Genomic DNA, 18,826 nt, shown 5'->3' on the forward strand with positions numbered 1-18,826 from the left:
CTCCTGCCGGGTCGCAGGGTCCTGAGCTCAGGCCCTGACCAGCCGGGGACGGTGGGTGGAGAGGGCGCAGGGACAATGGGGAGGGCGCACAATGGTCAGAAAGGAGAGACTACGAAACCCAAGATGCATTTCATTCAAGAGAAAAATCTGGGGAGGCTGCTAGAAGAGTGAACCAAGCCTCCAAAAACCACAATGAAGGCGCGGGTGGGAGGGACTGGCCCAGGAGCGTGACCACGCGAGCAGGCCTGCGGGTCAGGCGGGGCCTGGAGGGTCTGAACAAAGGGCTAGGCGCCCGGTAGAGCGGCGACTCCCGGGTCCGAGGCCCGCGCTCCAGTCCCGGCTCCCCGCCATCCCCAGGGCACCCTGCCCAGGAGAGCCGCGCACGCGCGGCCGCCTGGACGTGACTCGGGCAACGTCCACGCGGGGAGGGGGCGAGGGGGGTGGCATCTGCGGCGGCAGCCATCGGACAGGGCGCTCGGCCGGGGCTCTCGACCCAGGAATCTTGAGAGTTCCCTTGCGCGCAAACGGCTTCACTTCGGTCGCTTCTCCACTCAGGCACTCATTTAGCCACCCGGTCATCCTTTTAGGGGTCCTTACATCCCGCCCGCGGCGAATTAGGGGGACGGACGCAGTAGCCAAGGCGACCGTCGGATGGACAGGCACGCGCGCCAACCGGCTTCCGGAAGCTGCCGTCTGGTCCCGCCCGGCCTGTGGCGGGTGGCCCAATGACAGAATCGGAAGCGCCAAAGGGGCGGTGCCCGGGGAGCCTTGCTTGTGGCGGTTCCCCGGTGATTGCGTGCTGTGGGCTGAGGCGATTTTGGGCGTTCGGATGATGCCGTGACGCAGCGTGGCGACAGCGTTGGTGGCGTGAGCGCATTCCTGTGGAGGGAGCCCTTCGGCCGCGTGGGTGGCGGGGCGAGGAGGCAGGCTGCTGTTTGGGGCGCTCGCGGACCCCTTCAGTGGGTGGGGGAGGGGCGGCGGACGGCGAGCGGTCTTCGTCTGCGCGTGCGCGTACTTCTCCGCTGACCCGGCTGCACGCACGCGCATGCTCTGTGCGCGCGGAGCCGCGGTGGCCGGCTGTACTGCGCGTGCGCTTGGAGCAGCCCGCTGAGGAGCGGCGCTGGCGGACGTCGGGCGGGCGGCCGTGACGTCGTGAGGAGCGCTTTAAAGTGCGGGCCGGGCCGGGCGTCTGAGGGTCCGGCCGGGAGTCGGGCCGAGCCTCCGCGGCCGCCCTGCGCGGCATGAGGCCCTGCCGGCGCTCCTGCCCCCCCGGACGCGGAGGAGGAGGGAGCCCCGTCGCCCCCGCCGCCGCATGACCCGCAGCCCCTGAGGCCGCCCCTCGACGCCCCAGCCGGGCCGCGCGGCCTCGCTCGCGGGCCTGGCGCTGAGGGCCCCTGCGGCCAGGGGCCCGGGCGCGTCCCCCAGAGCCATGCCCGGCCGCCCCGCCCGCAGCGGAGGGCCCTAGAGCTGCGGCGCGGGCCATGGCGGCCGCCAGCGGCTACACGGACCTGCGGGAGAAGCTCAAGTCCATGACGTCCCGGGACAACTACAAGGCGGGCAGCCGAGAGGCCGCGGCGGCCGCTGCCGCCGCCGTGGCTGCTGCCGCCGCCGCCGCCGCCGCGGCCGAGCCCTACACGGCGTCCGGGGCCAAGCGCAAGTACCCCGAGGACTCGGACCCCGAGCGCAGCGATTTCGAGGAGCAGCAGCTGCAGAAGGAGGAGGAGGCACGCAAGGTGAAGAGCGGCATCCGTCAGATGCGCCTGTTCAGCCAGGACGAGTGCGCCAAGATCGAGGCCCGCATCGACGAGGTGGTGTCCCGCGCAGAGAAGGGCCTGTACAACGAGCACACTGTGGACCGGGCTCCGCTGCGCAACAAGTACTTCTTCGGCGAGGGCTACACGTACGGCGCGCAGCTGCAGAAGCGCGGGCCCGGCCAGGAGCGCCTCTACCCGCCCGGCGACGTGGACGAGATCCCCGAGTGGGTGCACCAGCTGGTCATCCAGAAGCTGGTGGAGCACCGCGTCATCCCCGAGGGCTTCGTCAACAGCGCCGTCATCAACGACTACCAGCCCGGCGGCTGCATCGTGTCCCACGTGGACCCCATCCACATCTTTGAGCGCCCCATCGTGTCCGTGTCCTTCTTCAGCGACTCCGCGCTCTGCTTCGGCTGCAAGTTCCAGTTCAAGCCTATCCGGGTGTCGGAGCCCGTGCTTTCCCTACCGGTGCGCAGGGGGAGCGTGACTGTGCTCAGGTAACCGCCTGGGAAGAGGGGGCGGCCACGGGAGCCTGAGCTTTCCGTCTCTGACCCCGGCTTTTGTGTGCGGGGCGGGGGTGGAGGCGGGGAAACGGGGCCTGCGTATAAAATGCGGGCGGTAAGAGCTGCGGAGCTAGAAAACTATCTCCAGGGCACCTTTGTTGAGTCGAGGAGTTGACCCGAGAACTAGTCTAAAGGTATTTTTCCAGAAGGCTAATTTTAAGAGTCTCTTAACGTTCTTGATTTGAACAAGTCACTTTTCCATTTGGGGTCTCCAGCTCCAAGTGTGTGTGTTTTTAAGAAAATCAGTTGGAATTACTGCCTAACAGTCATCCCAAACTTGCAGTTTCTGGTCTGCTTAACCAGAGGATTTGTAACAGAGGAGATCCTCACAGAGGAAGGCCCCAGGAGAATTTAACTGATGGTGCTCTCCATTCCCAGGAGGGGGAGTGGCTGCCCTGGAGCTGAACACATCAGTTGTTGGGCCAGGAGAACAGACTTAAAACGCAGCCCCGTTTGGCTGCAGGAGAGCCCACTGCTGCTTTGTAAGATGTGGTGCCTGTAATCAGGACCAGATGAAACACAGTAAAGCTTGTCTTTTTACCTGGTGTTGGGCTGTGTAGTTGTGTCAGCACAACTTGGGCTCTTGGCCTGTTTTCAGTCCAGGATCCTGCTGAGAATTACCTCAGTTCCCCTGTCCCCTGGAGGAGATTGCCTTCTGGAACACCTTTGCTGTTTCTATGAAGCAGAAAATGTATTTGAAAGCTGCCTCTTTCCGGTTCTGAAACAAGCACATCTAGCAATGTACTTAAGTAATCCCCAAAACCTCTTAGGAGATCTAGATTGCAGCTATTCACAGCGGCTTGGTTGACCACCAGATTCTAGTGCAGGATCAGGACACACTGTGGTTTTGTTGTGAGCCGCTTTACCTCTGAAGTTCAGTCAGTGCCATAGGCCCACGGTCATGGGTAGAAACAGGGTTGCTGGAGTCCTCTTAAAGGCAAGTCTTCTGTGTTCATTCAGGGGAGCAGCAGAGGCTGCTTCCCATTCTAGGAATGGCGGCAGAGCTGGGTGATACCAAGGTCTTCCCATGGGAAAGTTAGTAGCAGCGGAAGCAGTGCTTTGGCTCCATTGTACATCAAAAGATAAGAGGGCCACTTACCTCTCAGGTGCCCACTTGTCCCCTGGACCCTCAGCTTCTCTGTGTGGTGCTTGCAGATTGAAGTCTTAGTGGAGCCCTGTAGGATGGGATTTCCAGGGCAGACTCTCCCAGGTGGCCTGCTGTGTGAGGCAGTTTGGTGTCTGACTTCACTGAAGGGCTCTCTGTCCTAAAAGGGTTTCACTCAAGGGCCATTTGGTCTCTTAATGGTATACTAGTGTCCCACATAATCACAGAATCTCTGGGTTATCAGCTCAAGGTCTCACAGTGGTCTGATGTGTAAAATGTGGGGGCATAAGAGGCAGTTTGTGACTTTTGAGAGTCTCCCTTCCTCCCACACACGCACTCCCTGTATTGAAGAAAAGTTTCAAGTTCTTAAAGTGCAGGTCTGTTAGTGATCAGCAGCAGGATTGCATCACCAGGAAAATTTTCTTCATCTTTTCCTTAGAAGAGTATACAGTCCTGAGGCTTTCCCAGTCCCTTCCTCCTGGGTTCTGACTTGGCTGAGGAGTCAGTGTGGGAGGCTCAGCCCTGTCCTGAAAAGTGCTGCCCCAGGGCTTTGAACCCAGCTGTCCTCTCATTTGCTTTGGCATCTTGTGGGCGTTCTCTGAGCCGGCTTTTACGCCTGTAAGTGGGGTTGATGCCAACTTCCAAGGCCTGTTAGAACTAAATCTGGTGATTTAGTGTCTCCAACAGGGCCCGGCACTAGGTGGGCCCTTACCCGGGTGCTTTCATACACAGGATGACAAGTGTTCCCCTGCTTCTTGTGGGAGAACCTTAAACCGCTCTTGGCCCAGGGGAGGCCACAGACGGTTAGTGACAGCCTAGGAAGGTAACTGCAGGAATCCACTCTGGAGGGTGAAAGCTTTCAGGAGGAAGTCAACAGCAGCTTGAACAGTGACTTGGAGGTGACTGCGAGTAAGCCAGGCAGAGAAGGTGTGGGCGGAGGGAGCGCTTGGGAAGTGGCTGTAGGTCAGGGGCTATGGCTTGAGGCTGACTAGGGGCAGATGGCGCTCATTATAGTCCTCAGAGCCAACCTGGACCTGAGGGTGAGGGCTCTGGTGCGGCTGCCTCGATGAAGCTCTAGGTCCGAGCTTCTCAGCAGCAGTGCTGTTGGCATCTGGGCCGGTTCATTACCTGTTGATGGGGGCTGTCTTGTGTGGAATGTTTAGCAGGATCCCTGCCTTCTGTCTACTGGTGCCGGAAGCACCTTCTGTGACAGTGAAGAACATCTCTAGGTGTTGCCCTATATCTCCCGTGGGTGGAATGTTCCCCAGTGGAGAGCCACTACTCTTGGGCTCTAGACACCCCCACTAATTTAAGTTCTCCAGCACCTGCTCGCTTAGCTTTCTCAGCTTGCTTGCTGTGCAGGTGGGTGAACACCTGCCTGTTGGTAGTGACTCTTCAAGTCCTGCTTGGGCTCTTCCCCAGGTTGGTGGGAGGGGAGCTTGCATGCACTTCCCAGTGTGTATCCCAGCCCAGAGCTGTGAGCTGCCCATAGGAAGGGGCTGGTGAAGACAGTGGTTCTCTACAGATGCGGAGGGTTTTTGTCACTCTCATCTGACTCAGAATTGTGTTGTTCATGGCAGTGGGGGGGTGTACCTGTCCAAGGCAACATGGCAGGAGTAGTTTTTTATTTAGCAGCAGTCGGCATGGATTTCAGTGTGTGGCAAACATTGATTCAGCAGTGTCCAAAAGTGGGCATTTAGAGCAAGGCCTCACAGACCCTTCTGGAAGTGCTTTTGTAACCTTTCCATGTTGGGCCTCAATAGGTCCTCTCTTAATGTGGTTCTCTAGGGAAATAAATATCTTTTATCTCTTCTTTATGTATCAGTTTATCCCATATTCCTTCTCCTGTTCTCTGTACAGTAAATGAGAGATTAAGACAGATTTCATTTGGATTAACTGGAATAATTACAAGGCTAATTGCTTACTTGCGCTATTTTTAATCACTGCTTCTTGGGTTGTGGTTGTGGTGGCCACATGCCGGAAGACCCAGGCCTGTCTGAGATGGCAGGGTCGCCCAGCCACAAGACATGCTGCGGTGAGCACAGCCTGTGACCTCCAGATAACAGTTGATGTTGGGTGGAGTGGGCACCCTGTCAGTTCTGGGCAGAGGACTGATTTTGTTCAGCTGGTTGAAAGCAAAATTTAGCTTTCTGGCTTAAAATAGTCGGGAATGTAGGGCAGATAGGTCTGGGCCACATCTCTTGTGTGGAGTCTTCTGATTCCATGAGAGGGGGAGGGACCTCAGGAGGAAGTCAGGGCTGTTTATTCTCAGGAGGAGTTCTGGACCAGGGGTGTTGGCTGGCTTTGGTTGTCCCAGGCTTGACTAGAAGGCAGAGGGCAGCAAAGGGAAGGAAGCAGGCGGGCTGGTGACAGTCTCAGTCATGAAGCTTAGCGGAAACTCTAGAGAGCCGTTTTCAGCTGGGCAGTTGGTATGTGGCCGTTGCTGGGATCTGATGCTAGCTACTCAGAGGCAGAGGTTCACCTTTGAAGACTTCTCTGGGAGTGGTGGGAACACCTGTATCCTTTGCTGAGGTCAGTGAGGCCCCCCAGACAGACTGGGAAACACAGATGGGCTTTTCTTCCTCTCCCTCCCCACCACGCTCCACCCAAAAAGCAAAAACCAGTGTAGTGGTGACACTGAAACGAGTTTGATTAGAGTTCCAGTGCCACCACTTTAGCTGTTTGCCTTTGGGCAGATTGCTTAATCTCTCTGGCCCTTAGTTTGCCTCTGCATTGTAGGGCTCTTGACATCCTAGAGCTGTTATGGAAGATTGACTCTCTTTCACACCACTGAAGCTTGAGGTTTTGGTGGAGTGTCTGAAGATGAGCTGCTTCTGTGCTCAGCTATGTTCTATTTATACCTTGATGTATACAGAACTGGGACTTGGAGCGGGTTGACTGCTTTCGTTCTGGGTTCAGAAAGCCCCAGGACTGCTTCATCATACTGGCTATGTGTCTTCTAGGGGGTTCACATGTGGTTATAACTTGAACCTGAGCTCACAGTTCTGCTCCTGTGCCCAGGAGGCTGGCCTGCTGCCCCTCCCTTCCCCCCGCCCCAAGCCTCAGGGGTTTCTTCTAGACCTCTCACAGGTGAGGCAGGTTCATGAGGACTGCCAAAACAGCTAGCCCCCATTGGAGGGAGGCTGTCATCAGGCAGTCCCTCCATCTCTGGTTCTGTCTGCCCTGGGCAAAACACATAGGAGATGGGGAATGGCAGCCTCCTTGGAACTGTGCCTTAATAATTCTGTGTGCAGGGCTGTCCCCTTGAGGAGAGGTATGCAGTCCTGCACAGTCCCTTATAAAGAGTCTTCCAGACTCCTCCTTTGACCTGCACCTAATCCTCTGAGGACGGACTGACTTACCGCAGTCTCTGAGTCTCCAAAGCAATAGAAACGTTGAGCTCAACACAGATATCATTTAGTATCTGCTGCATGTAGAGATGTGGAAGGCCTTTGCAGAGCTTTGTCTTGTAGGGAAGACAGTTGCCACAGCCTGAACAGTAGTAGTCAAGAGATTTGGGTGAGCGGTTTGGGGAAACCCAGCCTAGAGAGTTGAGCAGAGCTTCCCAAGGGAGGAGAGGCTCTTGAAGAATCACTCTAAGGTGCAGCGTGGTGGGTGGCAGCCAGGCTCTGGCTCTGTGTGCTGGTGGTGCACTGGTCACTGCTGCGTAGAGAGGGCCGTGAGGGGCCCTGTCCAGGCGCATACCATCCCGAGGTGCTTTCTCCTCTCCCTTCCCCGTGAAAACAAAAGGGTGGGAGGTGCCAGCACTTTTCTTCATGCCAAGGGTAGGACTGGACCCAGGGCATATTAAATTTCAAGTTGGCGGAATGGGACTTTCAAACAGTTTCTCTTGTAGCAGATAGGTTCCTTGGCAGTAAATAACCTTCCGTGGTCTCTGCTGAAATTCAGACTGAAGAGCTTCCATAGATCAGGACTATGAGCCTCCCACTTCCAGTGCAGCCTGATACTGAGGAGGGGTCAGTAGGTTGTGTCATAGCTGCCAGAAGTTCTGAAAAACCACTGCTAGTGAGCTGTTGAGGTGGAGTCCGTGCAGTCCCACCTCTGTCGTAGTTCTGAGGTTGGGCTGGGTGGCAGGAACCTGGCCTGGCTTGCTCTTCTTTCTGAAGCCTTTGGGAGGTGGGGACAGGTAAAATTTGATCAGCTTCTGTGTTATGGAATGCAATTCCTTGTTGAAAATGAGAAGTCGGGGCCCTTGGCAGCTCCTATAGCCAAGTCAGACAGGTTAGTAACACTAACCTGTTAACACAGGTTAAGTCTTCCTGTTAACACAAGGAAGGTTGTCTGCAGCCTGTACTGCAGATCTTGGCCATAGAGATGTGCCTTGGATTGCTTTTGGGAAAGTCCTGGATTTACATGGGACTGTCTCACAGACTGTACCTGTGCTTCCGCAAAGTGGAGTGACAAGAGAGTACAGGATGAGGTCTAGAGCTCCCAGCTCTGGGAGTGGGCCCAGGAGGCCTCTGCTGCAGGCAGAGTCTGGATCTAGGTGGTCCAGGGCCCCTGGCTTGTGTCAGCTGTTTGGTAAATGTGGACGCCAGGCACCCCACATTGTCTAACTGAATTCTCACAGTCATCTTGCTGGTGGGCCTCCCACTACTCCTCTCCAGGGTGCCAACCAGGAAGACCTAGGACATAATTCTGCTGGATGAGAGGAGGCACTGACCTCTTTTTAAAATCTTATCATGAGTCACCACTAAGGAGTCATAAGTCACAGAACACAACCACACCAGCACCTGAGAACCTACTGCTGTCCCTGCACATGGAGGCACTGAGGGTTCAACCCAGCATGCAGCTCAATTGAGGTGACAGAGCTCAGGTTCTTCTTGGGTCTCTTCAGCTTCTCCATCCTGTGTGGCATTTCTCTCTGGGCCTCCAGATATTAATAGGTGTTATTTGAGAGAATGTTCTTTGGTCAGTGCTCAGTTAGACGAAGTCAGCAGATTCTTTTTGCGGTAGTAATTCTCAGATCCTTTAACGTACCAATGCTTTTTTAAACTCATCAGTGTTTTCAGATTGATTTGACTGTGGATACTTGTCTGTAGTTTCTTGTGGGACTGTTATTTACAGAGAAAATTGAAAAACTGGCTGAGGAGCAGCTCAGAGGGGAAAATTCCTAACATAAGGGTCCTTTCCTCTGCCTTCCACATGGCTTCATATCAGATCTTCGTATCAGGCGTGGTTCTTTCTTGGACTTCATTTGCTCTTGCATCCAGTTCTTGCCCAAGTGGGGGTAACCTGGCCATTTTGAGAAGTCCTTCAGAGGCCTGCTGTGTTTCTGACAGCTGAGAAGGAGCTGACTGGCTGCTGAACACAGGATGGTGGGGGGCAGCCAGGGGCCCCTGAGTAGGAGGAGGCGGCCTGGGGCTGGGTGTCTTTCTGGGTGTGGCGCTCCCTGTGCTCAGTTGGGTAACTCGGGGTGGGGGTGCCTTTTGGCTGCTAGGCCCCCAGTGAGGGCATGTGCTCAGGGAGCCAAGTTTGCTTCTAGAGTTCCAAGTTGGAGAGACATTAGCTGTGAAGAGGACAGCCATCTACCCACACTCACTGGTCTGAGCAGTTTTTAAAAATCATGTAGCTTGATGAAAATAAATAGATACTTGAGTGTGATGGGAATTCTTAAAACATTCCAAACACAGCTGTCATCAAGATTTTGGATCCCCTAAAAAGAAGGCTATGGAAAGCTTTTTTTCCAAGTAGACAAATTCTCTTTTTGCCGTAGTTCTCTCTGGTGACTCAGTGCTGTCAGCGTCTGTTTTGGTCTCCTCTGCCAGCCCAGGGGTAGGGTGGGGGGAGGGGATGTGGTTCTTCTCCCCATGGTCTAGCCTGAGTCACTCTGCCTGCCTCCAAAGCCACTCAAGGTGTGCCCTCTTGGGGGCCCTTTGAAAGGTCTTCTTGCTTGTGCAAGGAGATTTTCTTCTGGGCTTCTGCTTCAAGACCTACCTTTTACCTCATCCCAGGTTTTCCTCAATGATTTCTGGGTAGAAATATCATGAAACTTAACACGTTATTTCCTTCCATGTAGATCTTTGGACCTCTTAAGTAAGGGGGCGGAGGGTGGCCTTAAGACCAGGACCCTATTTCTGCCCCCTCACCCCTGGGATCTTTGATTGTCCATCCATGCTCATGTGCTGTTTCTTTTCAGTGGATATGCTGCTGATGAAATCACCCACTGCATCCGGCCTCAGGACATCAAGGAGCGCAGAGCGGTCATCATCCTCAGGAAGTGAGTGCCCTGTTGTCTGGCTCCCTCTCTCATTAGCCTTCAGTGTGAGGGCTGAGCAAAAGCACACACTCCCAGGGTTTCTGACCTGGATCTTGAGACAGGGTTTGGGAGTATTCCTCCAGACCCGGCCTCTCCCACCTCTTCCTTTCCCTTCCTCCTTGTTCCGATCTGTTGCGTGTGCATCTCACTGAATATTTTTAGGTGTGCCTCAGCAGCTTGCTGTAAAGTTGCCTGGGTTTTCACTTCTGTGAGGAGCAGGGAGTGAGGAGTGGGGATGAAGGTAAGTGGCTGGCTGTGTGTTCAGCAAGTGCGTGCCTTGTGGCTGTCCCTCCTCTTTGGCCGGGGGTCAGGGAAGCAATGACCAACGTGGCCAATCCTGGCATCTCCAGCACTTTTGTGTGTGTGTGCTCAAGCGGTGCTTGGACTGAGCCGTGCAGACACTGGCTCAAGACAATCGTCCCTGGATGGAGGGTGGTGTCTTGAGAGGCTGGCTGATTGCTCAGGTTGTGTGGAAATCAATGAGCAGGGCGGGGCCAGTGCCTAGACCCAGGCTGGAACAGAATGTCCTATAACTTGCCTTATTTTTTAGAACAGATTTAGATTTACAGAGCCATGCAGACAGCAGAGCGCACCCCATCCCCTCCTGGTAATGTCTCACGTCAGTGTGGCACGTTTATCACGGTCGGGAGACTAGTAATGACCTGGACGATTAACTCAGGTTCATCCTTTATTCACATGTCCCGGTTCCTTCTCACGTCCTCTTCTGTCCCAGAAGGACATTTGGTGGTCATGTCACTTCTGTGTCACGCCTGCTGTGATACCTTTTCAGACTTGCCTTACTCGTAATAACACTGACCTTATTCATGGTAACACTGACCGGCCAGGTATATGGCAGAAGGCCCTCAGCTGGGGAGTATGCAATGTTGCCTCATGGTCACACTAGTTGTGGGTTTGGTGAGGAGGCCACAGAGGGGCAGTGCCCTTCTTGTCACATTACGTCCCGGGCACAGGGCCTTCCATTGTCCACACTGACCTCAAGTGCCTGGCTAAGGTGGCGTTGTCGGGTTTCTGCCTCTAGAGTCACTGCTGCCCCCTGTCCATGCTGTCCTCTCAGCAAAGACGTTGCTATGGGTGGCCCACACTTGAGGAGTAGGGGGTGAGTGCCACCTCCTTGAAGGCCATTTGGGATCTTCTGCGGGAGATTGTTCTGTTCCCTTTGTTTACTTCTTTGTTGTTCTGTTTCCTGATGACAGCATGGACTTGTGGTATCTATTCTATGCTCAACTTGTTTCTGCTTTGGCCATTGGGAGCTCTTTCTTTTTTAAAGTACATTCTCACTTTCTGGCCTACCATCTTTCTGACTTCAGTTTATAACTTCACCGTCTTGGCCCTTTGGGTCCAGAACTCCAGAGTATTGTGATGGTGATGTCTTTTTGGCATGGCTCTGCCACTTTGCCAAATCAGAACATTGAGTCTCTCATCTGTAGAATGGAGTTGTGGACAGTTCTGTGGTGCAGGCAGAGCACTGGGCACCAAGAGGAGCACCAGACAGTGGCCAGCATGGCAGCCTCTCTCCTCTGGCATAAGGATATTCCCAGAATCCATCGGAAGAAAGTTTTTCATCTGTCTTTATGCTTGCGTTTCCTGTGGTTCCCAGCATATTCCAGAATCCATGACCTGAAAGTGAGGCAGCTGAGTGTCGCTCCTCTCTGGCTTTCCTCCCCAGTGATTTCTTGTCAGATGTGCCTGGGACCTCCAAGAGCAGCTGGAGATAGGTTTGGCCTGGGAACCGGGGGTGGAGGGGAGTAGAACCAACATGATGCCTCCTGTTGTCCCTCCCAGCTCCACATGATAAGCCTGTCCAGGGAGATCTTCACTGGAGGTGCAGGTGAAAATGGCCAGAGTCCGAGTCATCCTTCCTCGTGTGGTGGCCCCCATACCTGGCTGCCCAAGTTGTGTGCTCCTTGGTGGACTAGGAATGTGCACTCTTTGACCAGCTGAGCCCTTGCCAGTGTTCTGACCTTGGAGAATGGCTGTTGTGGGTTGACCTTCTGACCTGAGTGGGCCCAGGAGCCAGCCAGGGACTGGGCTGGAGGACAGAAGCACAGACCTTGGAAAGGGGTGGTGGATGTGCGGGGCTGCTGAGGTGTGCAATGCCCAGCTGTAAGCAGCTACCCTGGGGAGCAGAGAAGAGGCAGGGCCGCACTGTCACCTGCCGAGTGAGTCAGCTCCTCTCGGTGTCTTCCCTGTTGTCTGCTCCTCACTGCCATTAAAGGACGCGCAGCTCCAAGGATGGCCTGTGAGCTGCTCCAAGGATGGCCTGTGAGCTGATGTCCCAGGCTCTTGGAGCAGTGACCACTGTTGGGAATACTTTCTCGTCGAACATGTTCACCTTCTGATCCACAGCCACCCCACTCCCCACCCAAATGACCTGTGTCTACACACTGAAAGTTGGTTACTCTAGCTGTCCTTCAGGACTCAAAGGTCAGCCATTTTGATACTGGGAGAGCCCTGGTCATCTGGGCCCTGGCACTGAGGTGGTCCAGAGGAGGACAGCTCTGGCCAGTGAGGAGCAGCACCAGGTGGAAAAGTACAAGCTGGTGACCTGATGGAGAGGGGAGCATCCTGGCTTAGGCACTGCCAGGGGTCACAGATGTGGCCTTGGTGGATGTCCTTGAGTGAGGCCCCCTCGGGTGGGCTCTGAGCCCCACCCTGTTCCCTGTAGGTAGGTGGGGGAACCAGCCCTGCCTTCTCTTGGGTTCGGATAAAGATCACATAGGCTGCTGAGAGTTGGCCTGGGGGCTCTGTCACCACTTCAGGCCGGTCAGCACTAGGGTAGTCTTTCTAAAGGCCTCATGGGGGAGATGGGCAGGCGGTGGCCAGGTGCTTTCTGGTTCAGCAAAACACAGCTCCTTTGCAGGTGAGTGATGCTGAGTCTTCACATAGGACGTGGTGTCGTAGTTTCTTGCCTGGAGGCCGGAACTGACCTTAGGGGAGCCTCCTTGAGTGCGTTCTCAGGCTGCAGTTCAGTGTTGTAATGTGTTGGGATCACAACCAGTAAATAGCTGAGTGCGGCCTTGGACCCTGGTTTCCTGGTGCTGACTCTTGTGGCCGGCGGTGGTTTGCACAGTGGAGCACCCTGAGCCCCACCCTGGGGTGGGTGCTGTGAGTCGAGAGCCCCGAGCCTCACATACAGAAGGGCTTTCTTGCCTCTGTTGTACCAGTAGAGAACTGGGAGCTGAGGGTATTTTAAGTGGCAAGGGGACTGTCCTCCAGGATGTGGGGTGAGGTCGCAGCTGCGGGTCGGTCAGCCCCTCAGTGCCCCCAGCCTCCTGGCATGTTGCTGTCTCCTGGCCTGCCCAGTGCAGGTCTCCCAACTGATGGGTTGGGGTTGTGGTAAGGGCACTGTGCTCAAGTCAGGTGCAGCGGGAGGAGGGAGAGCCCAGGTGCGGGGAGGCCTGTGTCTTGAGGGAGGGGGGCAGGAAGCCCTTACCAGGGCTTCAGCTGGGGGATCCCTGTGCGCCCATCATCTGGGCCCTGTGGTGTGGCTGGGCTCTGTGGAGCCCTGCCTCCTGGGCCTCTGGCTTAAACTGGTGTGGTGTGGCGTGGTGGTAGCCAGGCTGCACGACTGGAGGAAGCTGCCCTCAGGGCCTGGTGGTTCTGTAGGCTTGGGTCTGGGGGGCAGTCTGCTGGAAGCCCAGGACCATGTATGTGCTTGGGCTGCCTCTCTCTTTGGGGAACTGCTTAGGTATTCTTCTGGCCCCCTGACCACAGCAGGCTGCTGCACCTGTCTGAGGACTGCTGGTGGTCCTGCTAGGGGAGGGACAGGGCATGGACTAAATCTGATGCTTAGAGCGGCCAGGGCACTTGAAGATGAGGAGTACTCAGACGCACCTGCCTCGCTACCCCAGTCTCCTTGCTCCCTTGAAAAGGCCAGGCTTTGTGGCACAGGGGCGCTTGGTGGGGGTGGGGCCAGAAGTCACAGGTGGTTGGCAGTGGGGCCTGAAGAGCAGGCTGCTTCCCCGTCTCTAAGAAGTGGTGATCCGCCTCCAGGGACTGCTCTCAGCTCTGCCACAGTGAGGAGAGCCCACCTGGGCCTCAGGGGGCACCAGGGATAGCAGCTGTGGACTGAGTCCACACTGGGTCTCTGATTTTGCATTCTTCCGCAATCTGAGGGCAGTGCCTGGGACAATCAGCCCTCTCCCTTCCTCTCAGGTCATGTGTTAACATATTCTATTAATGTTTGGCCATACTCCCTTGGTTGTGGCTTCCCCTGTACCTACACCCAATTTATGCTTTGTCCTGGGAACTCTCCTGACGTACCTGGGGTGCCTTGCTGTGACCCCTGGACATTGACTCAGATCTTTAAGGAGGGTCTTTGTTTCTGCTACCACTGGAGAAGACCAGACCCTAAACCAGACTGCTAGAACCGGGCTTCCTGCCTCCAAGCTTGTGGCTCTGTCCACTGGACCCTGGCCTGTGCCCTGACCTTGGCTGCCCTTTAAGGGGGTGGGCTCTGAAGGTGCACTGCTGGTGGGTTCTGAGCTGGGGGTCTGGCTCTAGCCTGGCTTCCTGCAGCTTGGTGGATGTTCCTCCATCGGTTGTGAGATGTATTTGTCATAGCCCCTAGGGAGTGTCAGGAGCCCTTCAGGGCCCCAAGCTCATAGATCCCCAGAGTGGGTAGGGAGACTGACTCCTGGTAGAGCCGCCTCTGATCACCCCCTCCCCGTGGGCTGATGTGATGACAGTGGTGGAGTGCGGGTGTGGGAAGCTGCCCTTTTCTCTTCTCTCAGGCAGCTAGAGAGAGACAGAGCTGGCCTGTGGCCCTGATTGGTGTCCACTCAGCTGGTCCCACCTATCTCCCCACAGCCCCAGTGGTCGTGGGCCCATGGTGAAGGCCCCCCACTGTTCAGGCCGCCACCGTAGTCACAGCAGCTCAGGGAGGGTGGGGCCCACAGGCTCAGTGAGCGCCCGCCCTGCCTGCGTGGCTGGGTGTGCCTTCTAGCCCCAGAGGTGTGGGCCAGACTCTTCTCTGGCCGTCCGCGCTCACCTGACGAAACTACCCTGTGGTCCTGGGCCCTCAGTCCTGCCCACACAGGCTTTCCTGCCCACGTGTGTGCTCCCAGCTCCAGCGCGGCAGTGTAGGGGCACGTGTCTCAGAGTTAGCGGTGATTCTGGTTCCCACCCTCAGGTCAGGGGTGCCCAGCACCACTTCTTCCCAGTGCCCCTGGCCTTGAAGGAGGTGGCTTGTCCTGAGTCTCTGGACCCTGAGAACTGAGAGAAGCCTTTGCTCAGAAGGGGCGGGATGTGCCTAGCTTGACTCTGAGGGCAGCCTCAGGGCTGCATCTTTCTCTTGCTACCAGGTCCTGTCTCCCGAGGGTCCCCAGAGGGGAGGCTGAGACTGGTGGGCCAGTCAGTGCAGCCAGGCCCCTCTAGCTTCTCCATTTAAGAGGCCAGAGCAAAGGGACAGGGACACGGGCCCTGCCTGCCTTTCCACCAGTTTGGGTCTGATGATATCAGAATACTGGTGCCCTGCTGCAAAGGCGTCCCCTGCTGGCCTCCAGAGAGTTACCCTAGCCCAGGTTTGGAGCCCTGTGGCTCCTACTTGCCAGGCCTGGAGTCTCACCTAGACTAGCGCTCTCTCAGGACTTCTAGGACACATGACTTCCTTCCTCACTGACCCAGTTTTTCTGTCTATTGTGAGGACTGGATACAGTTGTTCCAAGAACCCAAGGCAGCTCTCACGTTCCCGTCTGCTCTCTAACCCCCAGTGTTCTCAGGAGGCTGTCCTTTGAGCCCTGCCTGGCCACAGCACCTTCTTCTTCAGGACCCAGTTGTCTTTTGTGTCCAGCAGCCCATGGCAAAGGTGCCTTCAGGGCCTCCTGCCAGCTGCGCCCCTGGCTTCTCTTGCCACCTGACTTGCTGGCTGTCTCTGATCACGCAAAAGACCTCGGGCTTCTCGGAGGCTTCCCACACCAGCTTCCTCCTGGCCTGACATCATAAAGAACTCGGATCGCTGTCCTAGGCTACCCCCTACCCACCTTCTCCATCCTTTCTTCTGCGTCCTTGGCTAGGCACTGTGTTCCAGTGCTCGGTGGGGGCTTTGCCTTCAGAAGCCCTCTGGCCTTGGCTTGGAGAGTGTTCAGGAACCAGCAAAGGCTACCAGGTGGCTGTGGTGGGACCAGAGCCAAGCGTGAATGTGGAGGTGGGCCTGGGCCTCCTTGGGCTCTGCCTCTGTTCCCCTCCAGCCCTTCCACACGCTGGATCTGGGGACCTTCCTTTCGGGTCTCCAGGCAGGGGTAGGCATGTCTGGGAGTGTGGAGCCCACTGGTGGGGCCCTCAGTCCTCTGGCAGGTGCAGCTCATGTCCCCAGAGGGTCTCTAGGTCTGAGGGGGGTGAGGTGGGGCCGCCCCGTCCGGCTGAGAGAGCCTTGGGGTCCTTCCCCTGGGGCAGCAGGGTCTTTGCAAGTCAGCCGGACCAGTCCCTAGTTGACCCACGAGGAGACTGGAGCACAGAACAAAGAGTGCTGGCCTCACCTAGCCTGGCCAGAGTTGGTCTGATGGGGCCATACCCTCCCCAGAGGCCCGCGGGTGACCCCACGTGCGTTTCCTTTGCAGGACAAGATTAGATGCACCCCGATTGGAAACCAAGTCCCTGAGCAGCTCTGTGCTGCCACCCAGCTATGCCTCAGATCGTCTGTCGGGAAACAACAGGGACCCTGCTCTGAAACCCAAGCGGTCCCACCGCAAGGCAGACCCTGATGCTGCCCACAGGTACTCAGCTGTGGTTCCTCAATGCAGGCCAGCAGAGCGGTGCCACCGCCTGACTGCAGAGTGAGATGGGTGGGCGGTCGGGTAGGTGGTTCGGAGCCTGCCATCACCCACTTTTTCAGAGCCTTTTGTCTGCTTTGCTGCAGTTGATGGTGTTTTCAGCTAAGCCCTGACTACCTTCCTGTGGGGGTGCTGCAGGCCTCCCCTTGCTCAGGACACACTGAGGTGCTCCTGTGGGTTCTTTGGGAGTTCGAGGGGAAGTGAGGGACTTGGAAGTTTGCGGAGCAGGGTTTCCTCCCAGTAGGGTTCTGAGGAAGCTGTTCACGCCGAGACTGGAGGATGGGATGGTATGTGGGAAGGGCAATTTGGTCAGAAGGTGTCATGTAGGCTGAAATCCCAAGACAGGAAGAGCTTGGTAGCTCTTCAGGTAGTGGGGCTGGTGAGCAGAGAGGGAGGGTGGGCGTTGAGAAGGACTGAGAAGCCAGGGAGGCAGCAGGACCAGGCAGGGTCTCAAGACTGTGATAGGAAGGCCACCTTGTGTCTGGCGACCTTGGCAATGTCCTGGGGTACAGACTCAGAGCCCAGCAGACCTCACAGGGTGATTGGGGAATGTCTCAGAAACCGGGTTTGGGGGCACCGGCACCTCGTGGGACCAGGACATGGGGCAGTGCTTCTGCCAGTGCCGCCCCCACAGAGAACCAGCCAGCTGGGGTGGCTGGGTAATGCTTCCCCCACACTTCCCCACAGGCCTCGGATTCTGGAGATGGACAAGGAGGAGAACCGGCGGTCTGTGCTGTTGCCCGCACACCGGCGGGGGGGCCGCTTCAGCTCCGAGAACTACCGGCGCAAGTCCTACGAGCCCGGGGAGGACTGCTCGGAGGCGGCGGGCAGCCCCGCCCGCAAGGTGAAGATGCGGCGGCACTAAAGCCAGCGCCTCCGGACTCCGTGACCCTCACTAGCTGCCCCTCCTTCTGTTCTGTTCTGAGGGTTTTTTCCTCCCCCCACCCCCACTTTTTTTTTTTTTTTTTATTCTATTTTTTTCTCCTTGGTTTGTTGCCTGTTAAGGCTGAAGAATGGGATTGGCCAGGACCTGGTTTTCTTGTTCTGGGTTTCCTCCTGGATGGAAAGGCTGCTGGCATCTGTAGGCACAGAAGCGCACACTGGAGGGGCCAGTAGAGGTGTGGAGGGCTGGGTCATGCTGGGTTATTTAAAAGCAGCGAAATGTTTTGGTTAAGAAAATTCTTGTTTTGCTTTAAATGTAAATCTTCTCAGTGTTGTAAATGAAGTTCAGTCTCCTCCCTCTCCTCCCACCTATGTCTGCACTGGGGTGAGGTCCTGCTGGTTCTGCAAGGGGCCTGCTGCCTTCCCACCGCTCACCTGCTCTCCAGGCCCAGCAGCTCAGGTGGATAGCCCTCCTGCAGCTGTTGGGGGGATGACGAGCAGAAAGCCTGGACGGTGTCAGCCCCTGCTGCCCTAGAGCTGTTACTGGCTGAAACCTCGGGCTTCCTGCACGCCCTCTGGCCTGCTCTGCCCACGGGTCCCTGGCTGCCAAGGAACCGGCTGCAGTGGTCTTGACCTCTTGCTGGGAGCCCACCTCTTTGCTGGTCGCTCCTTTCAAGCATATGCGTGCGACTGTACGGAATAGTTATAGACTTGCCATGTTGGGCAGTTTTAGGAGTTGTTTCTAGCTGGAGGGATTGGTGTCCTTCCAGGTCTAGCATTTGGGGTATGGAAAATTGTTGTGGTGTGTGGTAGGGTTTTGTTTTCTTTTGTTCTGAGTTTTCATTTTTTTCCTTTGGCCTCCTGGCTTTTTCCTTTCCTTTTCTTTTCTCATCCGTCGACCAGCATGGGCCTTCTCCCTGTGTCATCCCTGTAGGAAGGGCCCTCCTGCAGCATGCATCCAGGGCCAGAGGTTGGGCCTGCAGATGGAGTGGGAGCCTCCTCCACCTCGGGCATCAGACCTGGGGAAGGGGCTTTTAAAAAATAATAACAAAAGGGGAAAAAAGTGAAGTTTTTGGCAGTTTCCACCCACTCATCTTTGAGGGCTTCAAGGTTTTGCTGATTGCGGTTCCTTAGGAATGTCTCCTTGCCAGCAGGCCTAAGACCCAGGCCCACTGAGAGCAGAGCCCCTCCCAGTCCCCAGGCTGCCCCATCCAGGGGCTGGTCCAAGAGGAGGCTGCAGAGAGCTGGGCAGCCACCATCAAGATGCCCCTTTTGGGGCCAGAACTCCTTTGCCAGCGTGGATTCCTCAAGTTGGGACTTCGTAACTAAAGCAGTTGCAGTTTTATTTTTTTTACAGCTTTTTTCCCAAAAATGATTTGTAGTTGTGTGTGCAGCACTTTGCCCTGATATGTGTGCTCTACAATAAAAACCAAATCTAATATATTTTGAAA

The 18,826-nt window shown here is 56.2% G+C and overlaps 1 protein-coding gene across 1 annotated transcript; it reads left to right on the plus strand.

Annotated features, from left to right (window-relative positions):
- The first annotated feature begins 1,477 nt into the window (after positions 1–1,477).
- ALKBH5 (alkB homolog 5, RNA demethylase) lies at positions 1,478–18,826 on the plus strand. Its single transcript, XM_043472772.1, has 4 exons — positions 1,478–2,251; positions 9,583–9,663; positions 16,281–16,436; positions 17,181–18,826. The coding sequence occupies exons 1-4, from the start codon at positions 1,482–1,484 to the stop codon at positions 17,356–17,358; spliced, it is 1,185 nt and encodes a 394-aa protein (XP_043328707.1). The 5' UTR covers positions 1,478–1,481; the 3' UTR covers positions 17,359–18,826.

The sequence above is a fragment of the Cervus canadensis genome, chromosome 1, assembly GCF_019320065.1.
Source record: "Cervus canadensis isolate Bull #8, Minnesota chromosome 1, ASM1932006v1, whole genome shotgun sequence".
In the NCBI taxonomy this organism is placed as follows: Eukaryota; Metazoa; Chordata; class Mammalia; order Artiodactyla; family Cervidae; genus Cervus; species Cervus canadensis.